The 23122-nt window shown below is 52.3% G+C and overlaps 2 protein-coding genes across 4 annotated transcripts in view; one reads left to right on the top strand and one right to left on the bottom strand.

Moving 5' to 3' along the window:
• Positions 1-5749: 5749 nt before the first annotated feature.
• PPP1R13L (protein phosphatase 1 regulatory subunit 13 like) lies at positions 5750-22162 on the bottom strand. Of its 2 annotated transcripts, none has more exons than XM_032612264.1 (13): positions 22112-22162; positions 16356-16439; positions 16095-16240; positions 15225-15729; positions 15015-15113; positions 14848-14939; positions 14103-14535; positions 11998-12452; positions 9575-9706; positions 9346-9479; positions 9091-9257; positions 7200-7399; positions 5750-6348 (listed from the first exon to the last, which is right to left on the bottom strand). In XM_032612264.1, exons 2-13 carry the CDS (start codon positions 16408-16410, stop codon positions 6310-6312), a joined length of 2457 nt encoding a protein of 818 aa, XP_032468155.1. In that variant the 5' UTR covers positions 16411-16439; positions 22112-22162; the 3' UTR covers positions 5750-6309. The 2 variants fall into 2 exon arrangements, with proteins under 2 accessions (XP_032468155.1, XP_032468154.1); XM_032612263.1 differs by lacking the exon at positions 22112-22162 and adding an exon at positions 20711-21007.
• The window catches only part of CD3EAP (CD3e molecule associated protein), a 3062-nt gene continuing 1819 nt past the window's right edge, over positions 21880-23122 (top strand). Inside the window, exons 1-2 of one of the 2 annotated variants that reach the window (XM_032612265.1) lie at positions 21880-22533; positions 22921-23062. In XM_032612265.1, coding sequence (XP_032468156.1) covers positions 22500-22533; positions 22921-23062 — 176 coding nt within the window. In that variant the 5' untranslated portion in view covers positions 21880-22499. The remainder of the gene's footprint in view (positions 22534-22920; positions 23063-23122) is intronic. The other variant, XM_032612266.1, reaches the window with a different exon arrangement.

Here is a 23122-nt window from a genome sequence, read left to right as displayed (position 1 = left end):
CAAAACACAGAACGCTGCAAACAAGAGTTTGTATGGGGTCTTAAGAACTGCAATTCAGGCTGTACACCTGAAACTAACACAACATTGTAAATCAACTATACTCTGATAAAAATTTAAAGAAAAAAAAGAAGAATTGCAATTCAGGAGACAGATTCGGGTAAAACTGAAGGAGTGTTCTGGGGAAGAGAAAGCATCAGGGGCTTATAAAACAAAAGCTACAAGGTTGTTAAAGTTGTCTGGTGAGAATCGTGATTGGCTCTGACACAAGCCAGGGAATACTCGTCCTTAAGGAATCAAGAGTTATTTTAGGGTAAGGGTCCCACAAGTAGATAGGCTGTCATGAGTTATTTTAGGGTAAGGGTCCGATAAGTATCTTGCATTTTTGGCAGATGTTCTTTTTTTTTTTTTTTTAATTTTATAAATTTATTTATTTATTTATTTTTGGCTGCGTGGGTTTCCGTTGTTGAGCGCAGGCTTTCTCTAGTTGCAGCGAGCAGGTGCACGGGCTTCTCATTGCGGTGGCTTCTCCTGTTGCAGAGCACGGGCTCTAGGCGTGCAGGCTTCAGTAGTTGTGGCTTGCGGGCTCTAGAGCTCAGGCTCAGTAGTTGTGGCACACGGACTTAGTTGCTCTGCGGCATGTAAGATCTTCCCGGACCAGGTCTCGAACCCGTGTCCCCTGCGTTGGCAGGCGGATTCTTAACCACCGTGCCACCAGGGAAGTCCCTGGGCAGCTGTTCTTGATGCCTATGTTAAGACAATAAGTGATCAAAAGGTCAGATTCCATCCAGGCTGGGATGTGCGTAAGTCACACTTCGTCGATGGCCTCCCAGCTCCATTTTAGAGGGTTCTCTTAGCGATACTGACTCCATTTTTATTTTCCTTCCGCATACGGCAAAAGGGAATTTGCAGGTGTGATGGTTAAGGATCTTGAGAGATATCAAGGTGCGTCCTAAATGTAATCACGTGTCCTCGTAATAGGGAGATTTGACAGCAGGACAGAAACAGAGGCAATGCTACACTGAAGCAGGATGCCACGCTTTGAAGTTGGAGGAAGAGGGCCGAGCCAAGGAATGTCAAGAATGCAGCTCTAGAAGCTGCAAAAGACAAGGAAATTGATTCTTCTCTACAGCCTCTGGAGGAAGTGCAGCCCTGCCAGCACCTTGGTTTCAGCCCAGTAAAACTAACCTCAGACTTCTGATTTTACGAATTGTAAGAAAATAAATGTGTGTTGTTTTAAGCCACTGAGTTTGGGGTCATTTGTGACAGTAGCCGGAGGAAATGAATGAATAAATACACTTCCAATCAGGCACAATATATCCAATTCTGCTTTAGTTTTTTCCATAGCAGCAATCAGCATCTGATAGAATATAGTTTTTGCTTATCATTTTGTTTATTGTCTGTCTCTTCCACTAGAATGTCAGCTCTACAAAACCAGGGGCATCTTATCACCGGTTATTAGGGACAATTTCAAATGGATACAAAAGTTGAGAGAATAGTCTAACGAAGCCCCACATACATGAAGCTTTATCAATCTTCAACTCAGGGCTGATCTTGTTTCTTCATCTACACCCCAACCACTTCCCCTCCCACCAGCTGATTACTTTGAAGCAAATCCCAGACATCATATCATTTCATCCATCAGTATTTCAGAATGTTTGTAAAAACATAACCATAATATCATAGCACATCTCAAAAAAAAAAGGAATAATAATTGCTTAATATAATCAAAGTTCCAGACACTATTTGAATTTGAGAGCAGGGACTTCTGTCTGCTTGGGGTTTTTTTTTTGTTTTTTTTTTTGCGGTACGCGGGCCTCTCACCGCTGTGGCCTCTCCCGTTGCGGAGCACAGGCTCCGGATGCGCAGGCTCAGCGGCCATGGCTCACGGGCCCAGCCGCTCCGCGGCGTGTGGGATCTTCCCGGACCGGGGCACGAACCCGTGTCCCCTGCATCGGCAGGCGGACTCTCAACCACTACGCCACCAGGGGAGCCCTGCTTGGGTTTTTTTTTGTTGTTGTTTGTTTGTTTTGTTTTTAAATTTTATTTATTTATTTATTTGGCTGCATTGGGTCTTTGCTGCGCGCGGGCTTTCTCTAGTTGCGGCGAGCAGGAGCTACTCTTCGTTGCGGTGCGCGGGCTTCTCATTGCGGTGGCTTCTCTTGTTGTGGAGAATGGGCTCTAGGTGTGCGGGCTTCAGTAGTTGTGGCTCACGGGCTCTAGAGCGCAGGCTCAGTAGTTGTGGCGCACGGGTTTAGTTGCTCCGCAGCATGTGGGATCTTCCCAGACTAGGGATCGAATCCGTGTCCCCTGCATTGGCAGGTGGATTCTTAACCACTGCGCCACCAGGGAAGTCCTGTCTCCTTGTTTACTTGTTCTCCTTTGCTACCTTATGTGGCAAAAGGGACTTTGCAAATGTGACTAAGTTAAAGATTCTGAGATGGGGAGATTATCCTGGATTATCTGGATGGGTCCAGTGTAGCCATAGTAAAAGAGGGAGCCAGGAGGGTCAGAGTCAAGAGATAAAGCTGTGACAATGGAAGTATGAGATGGAAGTGATGCAAGAGCTGGCTTTGAAGACAGAAGCGGGCCATGAACCAAGGAATACAGCCAGCTTCTAGAAACTAGAAACGGCAAGGCAAGGGCTTCTTTCCCATAGTCTCCAGAAAGGAACTCAGCCCTGCTGACACCTGGATTTTAGTTCAGTGAGACCCATTTCAGATGTCTGACCTCCAGATGGTAAGATAATAAATTTGTATTGTTTAAGCCTCCAAGTTTGTGACAATTTGTTACAAGCAGCGAAAGGAAGCTAGTGCAGATTTTGGTACTGGAAGTGAGGTGCTGCTGTAACAAATACCTAAAAATGTGGAAGTGGATTTGGAATTGGACAATGGGCAGAGGCTGGAACAATGTTGAGAAGATGGGGAAAAGCCTAGATAGCCTTGCAGACCATTTGTAGAAATACGGGTGTTAGCAATTCTGCTGGTGAGGACTCAGAAGGAAGTGAGGAGTAAGGTAGAGTAAATCTCTATAATCTTAGAGAACACTAAGTCATCATAAACAGACTGTTGGTAGAAATATAGGCAACCTCTAGAAACTGGAAAAGGCAAGGAAACAGACTCGCCCCAGTAGAACATGGCCTTGACAACACCTTGATTTTAGCCCACTGAGACCTGTTTCAGACTTTGGACCCCCAGAATTAAAAGACAATAAATTTGTGTTATTTAACCTATTAAGCTTGTGATAATTTGTTAAAGCAGTAATGGGAAACGAACCTATCTCTGTTATGCAAAAGAGAGATCAGACTAGTGTAAACGCCTACAAAATAAAGAAGCCCAGAAGAAACAAAGATTACACAGGAAAAAAAAAGAAAGCTACGAAACAAACACAAAAACACCTGTAACTAAAATACTATAAAAAATACCTAGCAAGATAATAGATGATATCACATTTATAAAATAGGAACTGGAGGCTATGAAAAATGAATAATTAAATAACAAGAAAGAGTTCTTGGGAATTCAAAATAATAGATGAAACATAAATTTTAATAAAAGGATTAGAAGATAAAGGAAATTTCTTAGAAAGTAAGGGGAAAATTAACAAAGAGACGGAAAATAGTGGTGAAAAGATAAGAACACTGAAAGCTCAAAGCAGAAGATTCAACATCCAAATAATAAAAATTCCAGAAAAAGAGAGCAAGAAAACAAAGAAACCAACACACACACACACACACACACACACACACACACACACAAAGAAACCAACACATAAATATACAAGAAAATTTCCCAGAACCAAAGGCTATGAGTCTCCAGATTGAAAGGACAGACTTAGGGTCAGAATGATTAATGAATAAAAGCTACAGTGAGGCACATCCTCATGAAATTTCAGAACCAGAGAAAGAGAGAAGATCCCAAAAGCTTCCAGAATAAAGCAAGTCAAATACAAGTTCAAAGCAGAGGGAGAATGAAAACAAATCTGAGGGGAGAAAAAAAAAACCAAACAGGTTTCCTTTGTTATCCAAACTTGCATTCCAACTTAGGAAGAAAATAGATTTGAGTGACAAGGGATACATATATTTCCAACCTAGAATTTTATACCCAGCCAAGCTATAATAAAGTTGGAGGATAAAATGAAGATATATTAAGCCATGCAAGAACTCAAAAGTCTTTATCTCTTCCTCTCCCTTTTAAGGGAACGACTGGAGCATGTGCTCCAGCAAAATGAAGAGTCAACAAAGAAAGATAGACATGGAATCGAGGAAACAATATCCAACACAGGGAAGTCCAGGATAGCTTCGTGTGGACCTAGAAAGCATCAAGTCCACATTCAAGTAGGAAAGAGGACTTTAGGAGGGAGGAAAAAAAGCTTGAGTGAGCTGTTAGTAATATGGAAGATTCCATGGAACATTTGAAAAATATTAAGTATAGGTGCAAATAAAATTAAGCAAGTGACAAAGGTAAATTTAATTCTCAAAAATTTAGAAGTTTGTGAAGAGAAAATTCTAATATACTGCATGGCTCTGCAGTGAAAACATATTTACATATCACAGCATTTAAAAAACTATTGATTGATATAAAAATTATGATTTCATTGAGGAGAGGGAAAGTAGAGTCAGATTAATAGACCTCAAACCTCATCTACTATACCAGGAAATCAGTAGAGAATGTCTAAAATTGAGAAATCAAGAAATAGCGATGCCAGCATATTTAGAAACATACAAGAAAATACCAGAGGAAACAGCTATAGCAGTTGAAAGTGGTGGCCTCTGGAAAGCCGATGGGAGTAGGGAGAGGTAGCAGGAGGACTGTTTTTCTTCATTACAAATATCTTAGTACCAGTACCGTTTGATTTTTAAAGTATATTCATGAAAATTAATCGGCAGTGATAGAAGCGGCTACCCCTTATGGGGAGGAGACATGCATATATTGACTGCGAAGAGGCACAGTGGAACTTCTGGATGATGGAAATGTATATCAGCTTTACTCAGTAGAACTTTCTGGGATGATGAAAATGTTCTCTATCTGCACTGTCCAAAATGGTAGCCACTAGCCGCATGTAGCTACTGAGCACTTGAAAAGTGGCTAGTGTGATTGAGGAATCGAATCCTTAATTTTTATTTAATTTAAATTAATTAAAAATAATTAAAATGTCCACGTGAGTTGTTTTGGACATTGCAGACAATGACAATGTTGCAGTTTTATGATTTGTAAAGAAATACAAATCAGAAGAGAGAAAGGCTTCTGATTTGTCAAAAATCTTCAAGGGGAAGTTTATGAAATAAAAAAGTGAAGAAGCAAAAAAAAAAAAAAAAGTGAAGAAGCAAAGGAAAATCACTCTTCAGGGTCAGACCCTCAAAAAGTCCACATGGATTTCCAGTAGATAAAGCCCTGTTGAGGATGATCTCACAATGCATAATTTCAATACACATGAGGAAACAAGCCACCATGAGTGAGAGCCAGCGGACACACCAAATTACAGGAGGAGATGGCACCAAACTTCAGATGATAGAATAATCAGACATTTTATGTCTTTAAGCTTAAGGACGCTTAAAAAGAAGAATCCAAAACATGAAAAAAAGGTCAAGACACTACAAAAAAAATAAAAATAAAAAGCAGGCATATTTGAAAGAGGAAGGATTGGATTCACATGAGGGAAATCCCTTCCAAAGGGCTACTTTAAGACTGGTTTACCAAAAATAGTAACAATGAGGAGAATTATTAAGTCAGAATGGAGTTCAAAGAGACGGAAGTCAATTTCTGTGCAAACTACCTTTATTTATAATGAAAAACGTCCCCATTCTGTTATAAAACCGGCACTGTGTAAAGGCACTTGACTGGGGAGAGAGGGGGCAGGGATGCTGATAGAGACTAATATGCCTCACCTGGCCCCTGAAGGCTGTTGGTAGAGATGGTGGCGGAGGTGACTCCTGGGAAAATCCAGTGGCGGTGACCCACTCCAGGCTCCGCTGGGATGGTGGGTTGCCTTGCTTTTCGGCGGGGGGTGGGGGGCAGTAGGAGCAGGAGGCACTTTGGACAGTATGTGACTTGGCAAATGGTGGGGGGGGTCTCTCTTGCCCCCAATGATTCCCAGCCCCACCACAACCTCCCACAGCTAAGGCAGTTTTCTAAATTTAAGGCTGGGGTTCTCCTTCTCCCCAGGGCTTCCAGGGAAGCAGAGAGGTGTTGGCAAGGACCTCGTCCCTGCAAGGATTGGGGGCGCAGAGAGATGCAGCAGTAAGGGAGGAGGAGTTCTGGAATGAAGGCAGCTGCTGCTTTCTCCTGTCTCCCTTCGAAAAGTCCTTCTCTCCAGCTAGACCTTATTCCTCTGCGGCTTCACCCTGGGGAAGAGCTGAGGGAAGACAGGCTCTTCAGACACCAGGAGCTCCCACCCCTTCATTCCACCCCAAACTTAACACAGTCACCTGATCCACCCCCAAACACGTGGACTGTCTCCATCCTCCCATCCCTTCCTAATGGACCCTCTCAGTATCTCCCAAACCACACCAGAATCCCCTGTCAGCTGCAAGCACCAGCTGGAGCCTTCCAATCAGCAGCTGGCTTGATGAAATGGAGTATTTCCGAGTCTCCCATACGGCCATAAAAAAGACGCCCGCCTCTCCCTACCACCACGGCTGCCTGGTTGGGACCCACCTCCACCTATTCCCCAATTAAAGGAATCGTCTTCTCTCCCAGGAATATAATGGGATCTTCCTGGTCTCCTCCCCTAACCTAGTAGTATCTCCCTCAGTTCTACCGCGATTTTATTAATGGATTCTTCCTCACCCTGCCCAATGCAGTGTAACGAAAGCTTCCATGCCTGTAATACACAATTCTTTAACTGCCCCCATCACCAAGATGGGATTCTTCATGACTCCCCTTGGCTAGAATACATTCTTCTTTACCTCCCCATGAATATTAGAAATAATAAAAATATTTGATTGAGCACGAACCAATCAAATAACTAGGAAGGCAGTACTGGTGAGTACCCCAGGAAGTACCACCAGTAAGTGGCTCTTCCTCCCCTAACTAAAAGGGGATCTCCCTTACCTCTCCCGTTATTATAATGGGCTCATCCTCACCTCCCCACAACCGATAATGGACTCTTCTGACCTCCCCTCCTCCCCAATGTAATGCACTGTCTCTCTTGCCCTTTTTCCCGTGGGATCACCCCTTTCCTCACAATATCGCTTCTGGGCTCACCCCGAAGTAGTTACGGGGCACGTAGCCCTCCTGGCCGTGCACCGCGGCCCACCACCAGTCCGTCTCTTCTGGCCCATCCCTCCGCAGCACGGTTACAGACTCGCCCTCGCGGAAGGACAGCTCGTCTCCAAACTCAGCGCTGTAATTCCAGAGAGCGTACACCACCCCGTTGTACATCAGCCCCATGCTCTGCTCCACGTCTGAAACAGGAAATCGCGGGGATCGTCAGCGCCCGGTTCAGGGGGGCCGGGAACACTCAGGGATACGACGCGCTGGGGACAGGGACAGACCCTGAGATTTGGCGCCAGCCTCACCTTGGGGAATGAGCCACTTGAAAAGTTGTGTGCCCCTGTCTGGAGAGGGGGGCCTGAGCTGGAGTCAGCTGCCAGGACTGACAGTCTCTAAAACACTGGGGTGCATCAAGCCGGCCCACCAACCCCCGAGGCAGGGTCAGTGGTCCCCATTTCCACTTATATCTGGTTAAGTCCCTGTATCACTCCTAGAAGTACAGTCGTCTGCACCCCACCCCCCCGTAAGTGGTCCAGTCTCCATAGATGACTCAACCCCTCCTTCAGATGGTTCAGCCCTACTGCTCCCCACAAAGTGGTCCCAACTCCCCCTTTCCAGATGGTGCAGTGCACACTGCGCCCCCTCCCCAAAAGATAGTCTCAAAGAGGATGTAATAATTTTCCAGATAGTATAGGCCACCCGAACCCCCCTTTAATCCCATCAAGGATTTAGCCCCCTTTCCGGATGGTACAGTCCACCATGCTCCCCCCCCCTCTTTAATGGTTCAGTCCACCGTGTTCCAGTTTCTCCTCCTCTCCACTACCCCTCCCCCCCCAGCAAGTGTGCTGTTCAATCTCTACTTCATCCTCACAGAACTCTCCAAGTCCAGGCAGGTAGGAGGTACAATCTTCTTATCTCATAGGCTTCATCTACCTGTGACAAAGGTGGTCACAATCCCCCTTCCCAAAGCTTCAGTGGACGGTCTATTTCCCGCCCCAGCTGTCCTGGCCTGCCGCTGCTCACCACTAAGGCAGGTGTTACAGCCCCACGGCTCCCACCCACTTTCTGCCACAGCACAGCAGGCTGTCGTGTAGTCCCTCCAGGCTCACCTCCCAAATACATTGGCCCACCCCCAGGTCCCACAGCCTGCCTTACCCCAACTCTCTGAGGTCCCCAACCCCGCCTTATGATAGAGTTGGCCCCTCCAGGTGAGCGCTACAGACCCTAGGCACTTAGTTCCTCCCATCACCTGTTTAAGTGATGTGCACCTAGGATACGGCCTACCTAGTTCCTCCCATCACCTGTTTAAGTGATGTGCACCCCCCCGACCACCGGAGATATATGGTACAGCCTCCTGTCTCACTAGGAGTGGAAGAGTCCCCAAGCTCCTCCCCAGAAGCCATGGCCTGCTCACCTCTCACCTGTGTGGTGCTGTATTTCCCACAGGTAGCACAGCCCATGTGCCCAGCCCTAGGCCAGGTAGATGGTATAGTTGGAACGTCCAACTCCCCACCCCCGTGGATGAGAAAGCGGCGCAGTCTCCACACCTGCTCTTCTCCCTACAGGTGTCCAGCTTGCGTGGCACAGTTCCCCTGTCCCCCTCTCCCTCGAAGGTGGCACAGTCTGCTGCGCCCACACACCCTTCTTGCACCTGCCAGGTGGGAGGCCCAGTGCCCCACCCCTGCAGGTGGTCCATCCCGCCGGCCCCTCCTCGGTGATGCTGCCACAAGGTTGGTACAGCCCCCCGCGTCCTCTCTCAGGAGCCGCAGTCTGCTGCCTTCCCCCGCCCAACATCTACCAGCTGGGCGTCCCAGTCCCCGCGACGCCCTCCCCCAGAGGTGGCCCAGCCCGCCCACCGAGGCGCCCCAGCCCTGCCTCGCACCTGCCAGGTAAGTGGCGCAGTCGACGTAACCCTCGCGGTAGGGGTCGCACTTCTCGATGGCGGTGGCGCCGTCACTGAGCGTGGTGGCGAAGATTGCCGCGCCGTGCTGCACCAGCGCCATGCAGATGGCCGTGTCGTTGCAGGACGCCGCGCAGTGCAACGGTGTCCTAGGCGAGGGAGGCAGGCGTGAGAGGCCGCGCTGGGGCCCGCAGCGCCTTCCCCGCCCCACGCCGGCCGCGCGAGGTCAGGACTCACCAGCCGTGGCTGTCGGGGGAGTTGACGTTGGCACCCGCCGCGATTAGGAAGTCCACGATGGGGTAGTTGGCGCCGCAGATGGCGTTATGCAGGGCGGTGATGCCCTCCTCGTTGGGCTGGCTCGGGTCGTTCATCTGGACAAGCCGGGGGACGGAGAGGCTCAGTCCCGCGTCTGCTATCCAGCGCCTGCCGCCCCCACCCGCCCGCCCTTCTGTCCGTCAGCACTCACCTCCTTCACCGCCTGCTGCACCACGTCCAGCTCCCCGGTCAGCGCGGCGTCCAGCAGCAGCACGAGCGGGCTGAGGCGCGCGCGACGTACCTTGCGCGGGGAGCCGGCCTTCCGCAGCACCGAGCGCATCTCCTGAGGGACAGAACCGGGGCTTCAGTGGCTTGGCGGGGATTGCTAATATACCCATTCCTCAGAGCGGGGAAACAGAGGTTCAGGGACCAGGCGGCCACTCCAGGTCATCCAACTAGACAGGGCTGAGATTGGAACCCAGGAACGTACGTACACATAGCCTGAGTCCAGAGGGCCATGGGAAGGAGGGTCCCTCAGTTCTACAGCCTCTGGTTCCCTGCAACACTCAGGGAATCGGGTGATTTTGGAATCTTGGGCCCTGAGACCTGAGAGGAAGCTTGGAGACCACGAATTGTGGAAGCCAGATATTCAATCCATAGTTTCATTTCTTTTATATATTAAAAAAAAAAAATGCTAGGAAGCACACCTGACAAGATGTTACCAAGTTAATTTCAGATGTTTGGAATTAGAATATATATTTTAAAATTATGTACTTTTATTTATAGAAATTTATTCTAAAGAGATAATTAGTAATTTAGGAAATTAGAATATTTATCATATTATTCCTTGTGCCTTCTTATTTTTGATTTTCAAGTGTCTTACAAAATTCATTTATTCTGAGCATATAGCATTTGTGATTCTGGTCTTCGATGTCAATGATTTCAAGATTCTGGAATTTGAAGATCCCACGAGCCACCCATTTAAAAATTCTCTGATGCTAAGTTTCCAGTATGTGTGAGTCCAGAAATGCTAAGTTGTGCCATTTCAAATTGCTGAGGACCCAGGACATTGCATTCCCAAGATTCTATGATTGAGAACTCGAATATTTCATGGTGAGAACTTCATTCCAAAAGACTGGAAGGAAATACTCAAAATGTTAATCGTGGTTCTCTCTGAATGCTGTTATTTGGGCCTCTTTATTCTACTTTTATCTATTTCTTCCTAGTTACTGTTTGTGTGTTCCTTTCTCGTGGAAAATGTTCACTTAAAATAAAATTCTGTATTATAACATATTCGTGCACTAATCTATGATTTAAGATTCAAATGATGAGTCTTTAATTTTCAGTTCTGGGGACTTCAAGAATCAGTAATAACCAGGGTTTGTGTTACTAACTTTTTAATTCTAAGATCCTGTGCAAACCTTCAGTGTTCTGGAATTCTGAAATTTCACTCTTCTGAGTTTGTGATGTCAGGATTTAATTTTTGAATTCCGTGAGTGTTCCGGTTTCTCTGTGGCCAGAACTTTGTGATTCTACAATGAGGCAACTTGACCATGTCAAGACACTGTCGTTCTTCCATTCTTGATTTCAAGATCCTGAGCCTCAACATTTCTTGGCTCCACCCTCGGAAGGGCCTGGGAATACGCATTTGGGGGTCCACCTGGCCCCCACGTCTTCTCTGAGAATTGTTCTCCTCCATCTGTCTACCCACACTGAGAAATCAGGATTGTTCCATGTGACTACACCCCGCTCCCTCCAAGCCACAATGCAGAAACCAGACCAAGATCAGCAGGAGACCAGCCCCCTGGTCAAATGATAACAATAATAGTAAAGGGCCAGGCACTATTCTAAGCACTATATTCATGTATTAAATCCTCACAGCAACCCTGTGCTTATTTTCATCCCCATTCTACAGATGAGGAAACTGAGGCACAGACAATGTGTCTGGCCCAAGGTCGCACAGCCGATAAGTGCTGTGGAGCTGGGATTTGAACCCAGGCAGCCTAGCTCTGCCACTGGTGCACTTAACCACGACACCCACAACCTCAGAGACCAGAGACTTGTTCTTGAAAATCTGAATGGAAGAAGCTCTGACTAGAGTCAGAGGACACCATGGACTTGAACTGGGAGGTCATTTTGAGTCAGGGCCGGGTGGGCCATTTCTAACCATGGCACAGGCTTGCTGAGGTGTAAGAGGAGAGAGCAGCTCCCCAGAGAAGGCGGACATGAGAGGCTGTGGCAACTAGGGAGAGAAATGGTGACTGCCTTGATTCAGGCAGGCTTTTCAGACCCCAGAATAAACCCTCTGTCATGCCAAGACGAAGTCATTTCCAGGTTGGAAGACTCTAAGATTCCTGAAGGGAAGCCCTGGGGGGACAGGTTACTGGAGAGGAGCAGAGAAAATCTCGATGTGGCCAAGACTTCTGAATGCCCCTCCACATATGTTCTCCCTTTCTGCTGAGCACAGGTACACTTAGATGTAAAACTACATTTCTCAGCTTCCCTTGCAGCTGGGTTCCCGGCCAGTGGAATGCGCCAGATGTGATGCGTGCAGTTTCCAGGTTCTGTCCTAAAAGGGAAGGGATGCTTCCGTATGCTGAGTCATATACCCCGGTTTCCTCCTATATTACTTACCATGCTCTGTGGCTGCTCTGGTGGGCTGCTCTGGAGAGGGGCCGGAGGTGGTATGGGAGCTGGTGGGGCTGGAGCAGGGGGCCCTGCCCTGGCCTCAGGTCCCTCAGTGATGGGACACAGCTCAGGCTCGGGCCCCCCAGGCCCACCGTGACGATGGAAGAGGCGGCTGATGATCTGCTGGTACTGCTTCTTGTGGGTGGGGGGCAGGGCTATAGGAGGGCTCTGCTCCATGGAGCCCCTGCGTTTGAGGGGCCGTGGAATTTCTGCCAGCACCCGTGCCACCTCCTCCAGCTCGGGCACTGACTGTGCCTCGGGCGGCAGTGCTGGCTGCAGCCGTGTGGGACTAAGGGGCCGAGTTACAGTGCCTTCATCTCCATCACCAGCCTCCAGCCCTGGTGTCAGCAGCCCCTCCAGCTCCGGCTCAGGCTCCAGCTCAGTGGGAGGTTTGGGGAAGCCTAGAAGGAGCAAGAGCCCCATCAAAGGAGGGGTCCCAAGAGACCCGAGAGACTCCCTCCCCACAACTTCCAGGACTTGCAACAAATGCCTGATTTGCTGTGTGACCTCAGGGCAGTGTCTTGCTTTCTCTGGGCTACACTTTCCCTGGGTTGTGAATAATAGACAATTATGACAGCCCCCATTTAACAAGCACTTAGCATGTGCCTCGTGCTTTACATGCCTATCACTGAACTCTCACCACTACCTTGTGACATTGATATGGCTAATATCTCATTATTACAGAAAGGGAAACTGAGTCTCAGAGAAGGCAAGTCAGTTGCCTAAAGCCACACAGCTGGGATTTGAACTCAGTCCTATCTGACTCCAGAATCTCTGCTCCTACCATTACGATAAACTTGACTTTCTAAGATTGTAAGAATTTCCTCTCCTAACATCTCAGGCAAAAAATTGCTGAGGACTTCCCTGGTGGTGCAGGGGTTAAGAATCTGCCTGCCAATGCAGGGGACACGGGTTCAATCCCTGGTCCGGGAAGATCTCACATGCCGTGGAGCAACTAAGCCCGTGCACCGCAACTACTGGAGCCCGGACCCAGAATAAGAGAAGCCACCACAGTGAGAAGCCCGCACACCGCCCCTGCTCGCTGTCATTAGAGAAAGCCCGCGCGCTGCAAGGAAGACCCGAGGCAGCCAAAAATAAATACAGAAAGAAAGAAAATTGCTGGGACTAGAATCTTGGTACTTGTTGGTCTCTTCTCTCTGTTTCTTGCCTTTCTGTCAGAGCTTCTAAAGCAGGTAGAAATATACAATTTTATATATATATATATATATATATATATTTTTTTTTTTGTGTGTGTGTGTGCGGGCCTCCCACTGCTGTGGCCTCTCCTGTTGCGGAGCACAGGCTCCGAACGCGCAGACTCAGCGGCCATGGCTCATGGGCCCAGCCGCTCTGCGGCATGTGGGATGTTCCCGGACCGGGGCACGAACCCGTGTCCCCTGCATCGGCAGGCGGACTCTCAACCACTGCGCCACCAGGGAAGTCCTCCAATGATCATTTTATACATGATTTCATTGACTGTCCATCGTAATCTATGAAGTAAATGTTATTAATCTCTCTTCACAGATGAGAAAATGTAAGCTCTGATGGGTTAATTAATTTATCCTCAGTCACACAGCATGTCAATGGTAGAGAGGGGATCAAAACCCACTCAGCTTAAATCCAGGCCCTGCGCTGGTCTCACACCAAAAACTATTAATAATGATTAATATGATAGCTATTAAGGGCTTTCTATACATCAGGCCCTATTTTAAGGACTTGATATGGATTAAATAATCTAGTACCATAACCCAATAAGGTAGGTTCTATCACTATTCACCTTTTACACTTCAGGAAATTGAGGTCCAGAGAGGTTAACTGACTTGCCAAAGGTCACACAGTGTGGAGCCAGCCAGTCTGACTCCAGGGTCCATGCTTAAGCACTGTGCTACCCCTAGTTCCTGAGCAAATCCCCAAGCTCATCTGGCCTTGCTCTCTGCAGGGACAATGTCTGGAAACACGTGTTTGGTTGTGATGGGACCCCAAGCTGGTCTGGTCCCCAGCCATCTGCCCCCGCTTCACCCATCCCTCCGGAACCCCCATTGCTGACTCACCTTCACTCACAGCGGACCAAGTCTCTTGGGGGGGTTGGGGGACGGGGGCAAGGGCTTGAAGCTGGGGCTGAGGCTGTAATTGTGGCTGGGACTGTGGAGGCAGCTGGGGCTGGGGAAGCAGCTTAGGCGGGGGAGCTCGAGAGAAGATGGGGGAGCCAGGGAGCATGGCCCTGCTGGCTCCGTGCTCCCAAAAGGCATTCTGCAGCTTGAATATCATGCTGAGAGGGATGGGGCGCTGGCGGGGGGCACTTCGGGGCTGGGGGCTGGTAGGAGGCATGGGGATGCGGCTGACAGGCTGCCAGCTTCGGGGCAAAGTGCCTGATGAGCCCGCGGAGACCAGCGATCGGCGGTAGCTGTCTATATCAGAACGCCTGTCGTTGGTCAGAAGGGAGACCTTGTAATTGCGGGGCAGAGTGGCACTGGTGAAGTTGTCCTGGGGGAGAAAGAGGGAGGGAAGGAAGATAGAAGGGGCTCAGGTGGGAGGAGACAGGCATAAGGGAATGAATGATAAGGGAGTGGAGGAAAGGAGGAGGGAGGTAAAGGCAAAAGGTGGGAAGGGAGAGAAGGAGGGGAGGGAAGACAGAGGGAGTGAAAGGAAAGACGGTCAGGGAGGGGGTGGAAATCCAGGATAAAGGAAGAGCCTGGGGAAGGGTACAGAAACTGCGGGCGCAGGCAGGAGGGGAAGACTAGCCCTGACTCCACCCTTGCCCACCAGCCTCCTCCCCAAGTTCCTCCGGCCCCTCACCTTCCCGGGGGCCCCCAGCCCATCCAGGCTGCTCTCTCTCCAGGGTAACAGCTGCAGGCCTGGTGAAGCAGGCCGCGCGAAGACATCGAGTCCTGTGAGGCGGGAATCATTAGGGTCTGGGGTAGGCCTCTCCGGGTCCCCCACTCCTTTGGCCTCGCACCACTCACGTTCATAGCTCGCTGTCTGCGAGGACTTCTTCTCGTATGCCACGTCCAGGTCAGACTCGTTCCAGGCTTTGGGGGGCCGCCGCCGAAGCGTTAGGTCGTCTGGAGGGAGGTTGCCCATGAGGATGTGGGGGGCGGGCGGGGGGGGGGGGGCCGAAGCTGGTCCCGGACCTTGCGCCACTCCCACCCGCCAAGTTCGGCCCCCTGGTTCACCTTGCGCGCGCAGAGGTGGGGCGAAGGCGCTGACGCCAGGGCCCAGCAGGGGGCTCCCAAAGGCAGTCGGCGCATCGTAGGCTGCGGTCGGGGTGCGAGGCGAGGGCCCGCGCTCAGGAAAGAAGGCCTGGGGCCCTTCGGCCAGGGGGCTGACACGGGGGGAGCGGGCACGGCCCAAGAAGTCAAAGGGCGTGGGGGAACCCTGCTGTCTGAGCGGGCCGGGGCGAGGGGAGGGCGAACGGCCGTGGGGGCTGCCTGCTCCATCGAAGGTGCGGGGCCGGGGTGAGGGCGCGCGGTCCAGGCTGCTGTAGGCATCCGGCTGCAGGTAGAACTGGGTGCGCGGTGACGACGGCCGGCCCTTAGGGGACAGCGAGCTGTAGGGGAGCAGAGCCGGGGCGCTCTCGGAGCGTCCGAACGAGATGTCTGCGCCGTCGGTGGTCGCCTTCCGGGGAGACCCGCGGCAGCCCAAGGGCTCGGGGACAGGGCTGGGGCTGTACCGGGACAGCTGTAGGGAGGTCGGGACATTGAGGGGTCAAAGGAGACAATAGTAGAGGGTTGGTAGGTCAATAGAGGTGATCGAAAATCAACCCTGGAGAGTTGGACGGAGCTAGAGATTCAGGCATAGGGAGCCCTGCAATCAGGGCTGGGGCTCGCATGTACAGTGCCTTTGTGCCGCTTAGAAAAAAACCCTTTTCTTCCGAGGGTCCTGACAGACGTCCACTTCCACTGATCCCCACTTCCATTAATCCCACAAGTAGCTTTAAATAGCCCACAGCCTGCACAGCCCCATGGGACAGGCTTGCCTGAACTCCTGGAGGAAAGAACCTGACTTTGGGGGTCTCGGGTAGGGACCAGGGCAAGCAGGCTCACCCTAGCCGGCGCTCTGGCCTGCGAGCCAAGAGACGCCGCCGGCAAGTCTGACCACAGCGACTCCAACTGCTTGGTCAGTTCGTCCACCTTGGCCGCCGCCGTGTCCAGCTCCGTATTCTTCAGGTCCATGTGCTTCGCGGCTAGAGCTGGGCGGCCGGTAGTAGCAGTGAGGACCCGGATTTCTGGGCTGGGCCCAGGCTCCCCCCCAGCCCCGCCCCGAGGGCCCCGCCCCGCCAAGCCCCGCCCCCTACCCCAGCTCACACTGGAAGTTCAGGTCCAGAAGGTTCCGCGCGCTCTGGAACGCCTCGCTGTCCATGGTGCCGCTGGTTGGCCGCAGCGGGGCGCCTGCGTTTGGGGAGGGGAGCGGGGGAGAGCCTGCTCAGAGCCCGCCCACAGGGAACCTGGGGCCTTGAGGAGCGGGACGGGGCCTTTACTCTCCTACTTCCTTCCACTGGAAGCGCTATGACCCACCACTTGCCCTGCTGGGAAACGCCAACTCCTGCGAAGCCCTCCGGGAAGGCTAAGGACAATTCACTCTCTTTACGTGGCTCCTACTCCATCTCTCTATCTCAGCCCTAATAAGACGTGATCATTCCTTCAGCAATTATCCATTGACCACCTACTATGTGACAGACATTATAGTGAACGGAGGCTGCAATAATAATAACTATCAATTACCGAATGCCTACTAGGGACCAAGAGACACTGTGCTAGATGCTGGGGATCTTTTCAAAAATAATGATGGTGCTGCCTACTGTGTGCCAGGACCTTTGCTAGTTGCCCGAGGGTATAATGAAATAAAACAACCATTTATTGAGAGAACACTGCCCCCTAGAATTGTGCCAAGTGCTTTACAGCTAATACCTTATCCCATGATCAAAATCTCCATAGCAAAAAAAGAAAGTGGGGCTCAGAAACATTTGTTCCCGGTCGCCCTGCAAGAAGTCGGCATACTAGATTTCACACCTGTACCTAACTTGTTATTCTGGGGCATCTCCGTCAGTCTGGAGGGGCTCCAGAGGACGGGGACCACTCAGCTCTCTCTTCCCAGAGTCCCCACCCAGAGGAGACTCGGCATGTTCACACAGACCCAGCGTCAACAGGAAGAACGGGGAGTTGGCCAGGGATGGCTGGGCCACTGTGGCCGCCAACGCAGTGGGAAGGAGCCAGGCCACCAGGAACTAGTCAGGCCAGCACCACCCCCATCTCCATGGTAGCCACCACACCCGCCAGCTCTGCCAGCTCCCCACTACATCAACCGACCACTTAGCTTTGACTTGGGGTGCAGGCGTGGGCAGCAGGGCAGGCTGGGGCATGCTGATTCTGGCCTCAGTCTGGGAAGCCTCGGAACAGAACCTGTTGGGGCTGGTGGCTCATCTGGGTGTGTTAGGATTGTGTGACCTTGGGCTAAGAGTCCCTGCCACTCCTTGGGCCTCAGTTTCCCCAATTGTGAAAGGAGGAGGCAAATCAGCTATTCTGAGAGGCCTCCTCAATCTCTAAGAGGCCTAGATTCTGAAATTATAAGCGCCTTGAGGTTGTAATTAAATTTCGATAGAGGCTAAAACCCTCGGCTTGAGAGTCTATTGTTTGAAAGTTCTCAGCCCCAGATCCTATCTTTGGAACATTCTAGAATTCTCCCCTTTGGCTAGCCTAGATTTCTCTGTCTTCCTGCACTGAGTTCTATCTATCCCAGGATTCCGAAGTCCTAAAAGTCTAGGTGAATGTCTGGTATAGTGGAGTTGCTAAAAGCACAATTAAGGAGGGTTCAAATCTGGTGGCACCACTGTCCCACCTGACCAGACTGCCTCAGTTTCCTGATCTGTAAAATGAGGATAAATAGCAGTCTACCTCAGAGGACAGTTGTGACGATCCAACTGGCCAGAAGGTGCAAGAGGAATCAAGGCTCTGAGAATTGAGGCCTCAACAAGTAGAGACTATAGGGGACCTCCCTGGCGGTGCAGTGGTTAAGACTGAGCTCTCACTGCAGCGGGCACAGAGTTCGATCCCTGGTCCAGGTAAGACCCCGCATTAGAATCTCAGAGATACACAGGAAACCGTCTGTGTTCGTTAAAATATAAAAATGAACAATCTATGCTACCTCCAGGGCCAGCATTCTGGTAGCGAATGGCTCTTTTGGGGATTTCATGATCCCCAAATTCTAAGACGCTGACATCCCCTGGGTCTAAGGAAATGCCAAGGCTAGGCGTGGGCCCGTCCCGGGTCTGAGGCGGGCGAAACGGGCGTCAGGGCCGCCAGGGGACGCTCCAGGTCACGGCCCGACCGCAGCGGGGCGGACGGACAGCTCCCGAGCTCAGAGCAGGGGAATGCGCGGAGGGCCCGGGCAGGTGCCGCACCTCCCGCGGCAGGGGAGCGGGGGCCCAGCGGGGGGTCAAGGGTGGCGCGGGCCGCGCCTCTGCTCCAGGCCCCTGTCCTCCACCCCCACGTCCTCTCCGCCGGGCTCCCCTCTCCTCCGCCCTTAGGTCTCCCTCCCCGGCATCTTTTGGGTTAAAAATCAGGGGTGGGGGGTTCCTGGAGGAATCATCCTGAGTAGGAACAGGGTCAGAGCGCCAGGCTGGTTTGGGAATACCCAGATTGGAATCCCCCAGCTCTGTCCACATAGACAGACGTTGGGAGAGGCTCCACCCTGTCTGGGACTTGGTTTCCCCGCTCTGTGGACGTCTGTGGAATGAGCTAGGACCTTCCCCCTCTTTAAATCTCTACCTTCGGCTATTTAGCTTCTCTGTGCCTCAGTTTCCTTGTGTGTATAATGGGGGAATTAATACCTTCACCTCAAAGAAGTGTGAGGTTTGAATGACATAATTTATGTATAGAGTTTAGAACAGGGAAGGGTACAAAATAAAGTTCACACGAATAAGATTCCTAATTCCCAGGCCTGGAACAGACTGAGGGCTCAAAGCCAAAGTAATTTTTTTCCTCCAAAACAGCCCTTTCAAATCTTTCTGAGATTCTAAAAGCCCTGAGCTTTAACCCCTGGAATCTTGACTTCAGCCCTTGGATCTCAGAATGCTAAATTCTCCCCTGCTTTCCTGAGTTCTAGCCATCCCCAGTGCTGGCCCATTCCAGGGCACAGGAATCCCTGGAAGATTCCAGGCAGAAGGTGGCAAAAGCCTAGGGTGTGCGTTGTGCCCGCACTCCAGCCTCAGTTTCCCCATTGGACTAGAAAGAAGTCATTCCCTGGGCTGGGCTCAGCAAACCTCAATGGAAGTGAGACCTTTGGGCAGTTGCCGGAGACTTCTGTAGACAATGGGAACCATCCATTACCTGCCAGCCCTGAGCCTGGCACGCTGTGAGCTCTGTCTTGGCAGCCACAGTTATTATTTTTTATTTCATCTCAGGCTACCACCAAATGCCCTTCAAGCCCAGACATTAGGAAGTTCTTCCCTCTCTCATCAGAACCCCCTGCCCCACCCCTTGTTTAATCCCTTCACGTGACTCATGGGGATGGAGAGAAGGGGGAGTCGGGCGGAGGGAGGTGCCAAGCCCTGCCCTCCCCCAGCTTCAAGGACAGACACACACCTCCAGAATTAGCCTCTATCCTCCCTTATCTCTCACACTACCTCAGGTCAGACAGATGGGAGTGGAGGTGACATTTTTCACCTCAGGGTCAGGGCCAGGAGCCCTAGGAGAGAAGTGAGTCAGAAAATCCCGTGGGAGTGGATGGTATCCCAATGCCCAGAGTGGCTGAGGAAGGGGGAGGGCAAATCCTGACCCTCAACTCTGCTGCCAGTGTGACCCTAAGCCTCAGTTTACCTCCGTCCTCTCTGTGTAACGGCTGTATTGTGCCCGCCACGCAAGCCCCCCAGAATCCAACCCCGCCTTCTGGAATTCTGCCCTGGATTCTAGAACGCCCTTTGCAAATCCCAGATATCTCCCCCCTTTATGGGACAATAGGAGGGTCCCCGCCCCCGCCAGGGGCGCCCTGGGACGGAGGTCACTCCTCTGCTTAGGCAGGTCTGACGCCCCGGTTAATGACATGTTGGGGATCGCGCAGCAGCACAGGGGAGGTTGGAGATCTGTCCTACTCCCCTCCTGCCACCTTGGCCCCGGCCCCAGAGCCAGAAAGTGGGGGGAATGGCGGGACACAGCCTCCAGAGGGACCCTGGGTGTTTGTTCTGCTTCATTTCAGGAACCCGGGTTCCACTATCCCCACCCCACCCCTAATTCTGCTCGGAGACCTAAAGGCTCGGTCGAGAAGGCAGCTGAAGGGTGGTAGGGATGGCCGCCCATTCCAGAGCCCCAGCAGTCCGAGTCTCCCATTTCTCCCCAAGAGATCTAATACCCCAGTTCTACTCAAGGACTCAGGCTTCCGAAAGCCCCCATTTCGAGGGACTGAAACGTCCCGACGTTTCCGAACGTCTCCGAACGTCTCCCCGGGACCAAGGTGTCTGAGCCCTCCATTCCAAGAACTCAGGCATCCGAGCCCCTTTTCCTTCTGCCCAGTAAATCTGGCATCCAAGTTCTAGCTTTTAACGTTCTTGGAGTCCCCCAGCACTGTCCTGGGACCTGGCGTCCGAGTCTCCTCCCGACCCTCCCAGGGACGCCAGTGTCGGGCTCCACCGGGGCCGCTGAACCCCTGGTGGGGGGGTGTAACTCACGGATCCGGGGCAGATCTTGGCACCAGGGGTCCTCCTCCGGCTCCGGCTCCGGCTGCAGGGAGCGGAGGACGGGGCGGGGCAGGCGCCGGGAACAGGTTAGACGACGTGACTCGGACCGGAGGGAGGCGGGTCCCGGAGGGGAGGGGGAGCCGGGGTCGCCTCGAGCACCTTGGGACTTGTAGTCCCGGAGGGGCCGGCAGTAGATGGGTACGTTCCCATTTGGATTGACCCAAAATCCATTTCACAGACAGGAAGGTCGAAAGGCCAAGGGTGACCTGGCTACGTAAATCGCAAATAGAATCCAGACTCTTACCTCGCTGTGGCTGCAGGAGATGAACTCCTGAGTCCCTGCCCCACTCCTCCAGGCTCAGTTTCCCCCTTCTTGAAAGAAGATTTGGACGCCACCAAAGAGGTAGAAGGTTATAGAGTCTGGGGGAGACTCACAAATCCCGCCCCCAAGACGAGAAGAGGGCCTCGCTAAAATCAGTATCCCCTCGGGTCTCTGAGCCTCAATCTCTCCGTCGGTAAGAAGGGTGGTTGGGATCTTTACAGAATTTCCCACCAACGGCTCCCAAAGTTGGAGGCTGGGACTACGATTCCCAGCAGCTTCCACGACTGACGTCGGGCGCCACCCAACCTCGCGTCCTCTGGGAATTGTAGTCCCGGAGCCCGCAGGGGCAGGGCCCGGGTGTCTCGCCCACGCGCGGGAACTGTCTGGCGATCCCGGGAGGAGGCAACACGTCCTCTTCCCCTGACCCTCCTCCTCTCTGAGCAGCCGCTGCCTCGCTGAGAAGGTGGGCGCCCCAGTTCTAAAGTAGGATCCGAAATCTCGGCAGAGGGGGCGGAAATCAGCGCTGACACACCGGTCAGGAATGCAGTCGGATCACCCAGTCTAGCCACCGTCTCGCGGCTCCGCCCGTCGCCCTACGCTGTGCAGTCCCTGTGTGAAGGGGCGTGGGCGTGTCCCCCAAATCTGCGTTCACGTGCCGCTGCTTACACGCGCCCCAGGGCAGGGAAGGGGCGCTAGTCAGGACGTCTACTCTCTCTCCCCTCCTCAAGGCCTTTGGAAATGTCCCCCCACGCACGAGACTAAATCCTCGAGGGCATCTACCCGTCTTTTGGGCCACAGCTCCGCCCCTTAGTCGCACCGCCCCACGCGTGTCCAGCTCGGGAGTCCAGAGGCTCCGCCCTGGGATCCACAGGCTCCTCCCCCTATATTTCCCGCTCCCCTGGAGCCCAGAGCCCCGCCCCTGGCTGATAGTTAACGCCCTCGGGAGGAATTACCCCCATTCCTCCTTTTTCCCACCTCTCTCACTCAAGTTCTGAATTTCTGAGGCATCTGGGCCTCCCTAGAAGGGATTGCAACACTGAAAGCACAGTCCTGCCGACCTAGACTCTTACCTGCCTCTCTAAGAATTCCAGTCCAATCGATCTTCCTGTCTCTTTAAGAGTAGGCCCTGTGAATGTGGCTGCCCCTTTAAGGCAACGTTGGAGCAAATCATGTCTGAGACTGTGGGGATACCCTCCGGGACCTGGTGAGGCTCTAACTCCCGCCAAACAGGCGAGTCGGCTGCTTTTGGGAGCAGACTTTGGGTAAAAGATGGCTTTCTCGGTAGTCTGCTGTGCACAAGTGGAAATTTCCCCCACTTGTGCTCACAGAGCGAGGGGGCTCCGAGCGACACCTCCCGCGCCCTGGTGCCACATGGACGCTCCCAGATGAGGCCCCACCCCTTTGGTTCCACGTGGTCGGCGGCGGGGCCTGAGTGGCTCTGGCTGCTAGGTCTGAGGCATGGGTCCCGGGATGGCGGGGACCCCGTCCGGCGGTGAGTTGCTTCATGGCGGGCCGACAGGGTGCAGAGAGTTGTCTGGCGGGAGGAGAAAATGGGGTACCCTGGAGCGTTCGGACGGAAAAAGGGACATCCTCGGAGGCAGGATCAGCGGAGAGTGTATCCCCCGGGGGATGGCGGGCAGGGGGCGGCGGGGAATTAGAATAGAGAGAAGATATTTTGGTGGGGGGCGGGAACAGCAGTGGAGAGAACAAGGGTTGGGTCGGCGGATATAGGTGCGCCTCTGGTGGACAGACGGGAGAGAGGAAAGTCGCGGTTAGAGGACTGGGACCCTCAGGAAGTTGGGACCAATGGACCAATAGGCGCCCTGGAGGATTGGACCAGCAATTACGTGTCAGCAGACTCCCGTTTACCCTTCTGCAGGTGCTGCTCGGTTTTCTTGTCCCCCCAACTTTACTGCGACACCCCCAGCCTCAGAGCACACTCGTTTCTCTTTGGAGGCGTTGACCGGCCCAGATACAGAACTGTGGCTTATCCAGGCCCCTGTAGACTTCGCCCCAGACTGGTGAGTGGTCCCATGCCACTTAGCAGGAATACTCCTCACCCCAGTGGCTGAACCTGGGGG

The sequence above is a fragment of the Phocoena sinus genome, chromosome 19 (assembly GCF_008692025.1).
Source record: "Phocoena sinus isolate mPhoSin1 chromosome 19, mPhoSin1.pri, whole genome shotgun sequence".
NCBI lineage: Eukaryota > Metazoa > Chordata > Mammalia > Artiodactyla > Phocoenidae > Phocoena > Phocoena sinus.
Note: the sequence above shows the minus strand (reverse complement) of the source record. Positions and strands in the feature narration are given on the sequence as shown.

Coding starts and splice junctions, on each gene's coding strand:
- PPP1R13L (XM_032612264.1), bottom strand. CDS start 16,410: ATGGACAGCGAGGCGTTCCAGAGCGCGCGGAACCTTCTGGACCTGAAC. Junction 14,940..15,014: donor GCAGACAGCGAGCTATGAAC/GTGAGTGGTGCG, acceptor CCCGCCTCACAG/GACTCGATGTCTTCGCGCGG. Junction 14,536..14,847: donor GGCTGGGGGCCCCCGGGAAG/GTGAGGGGCCGG, acceptor TTTCTCCCCCAG/GACAACTTCACCAGTGCCAC.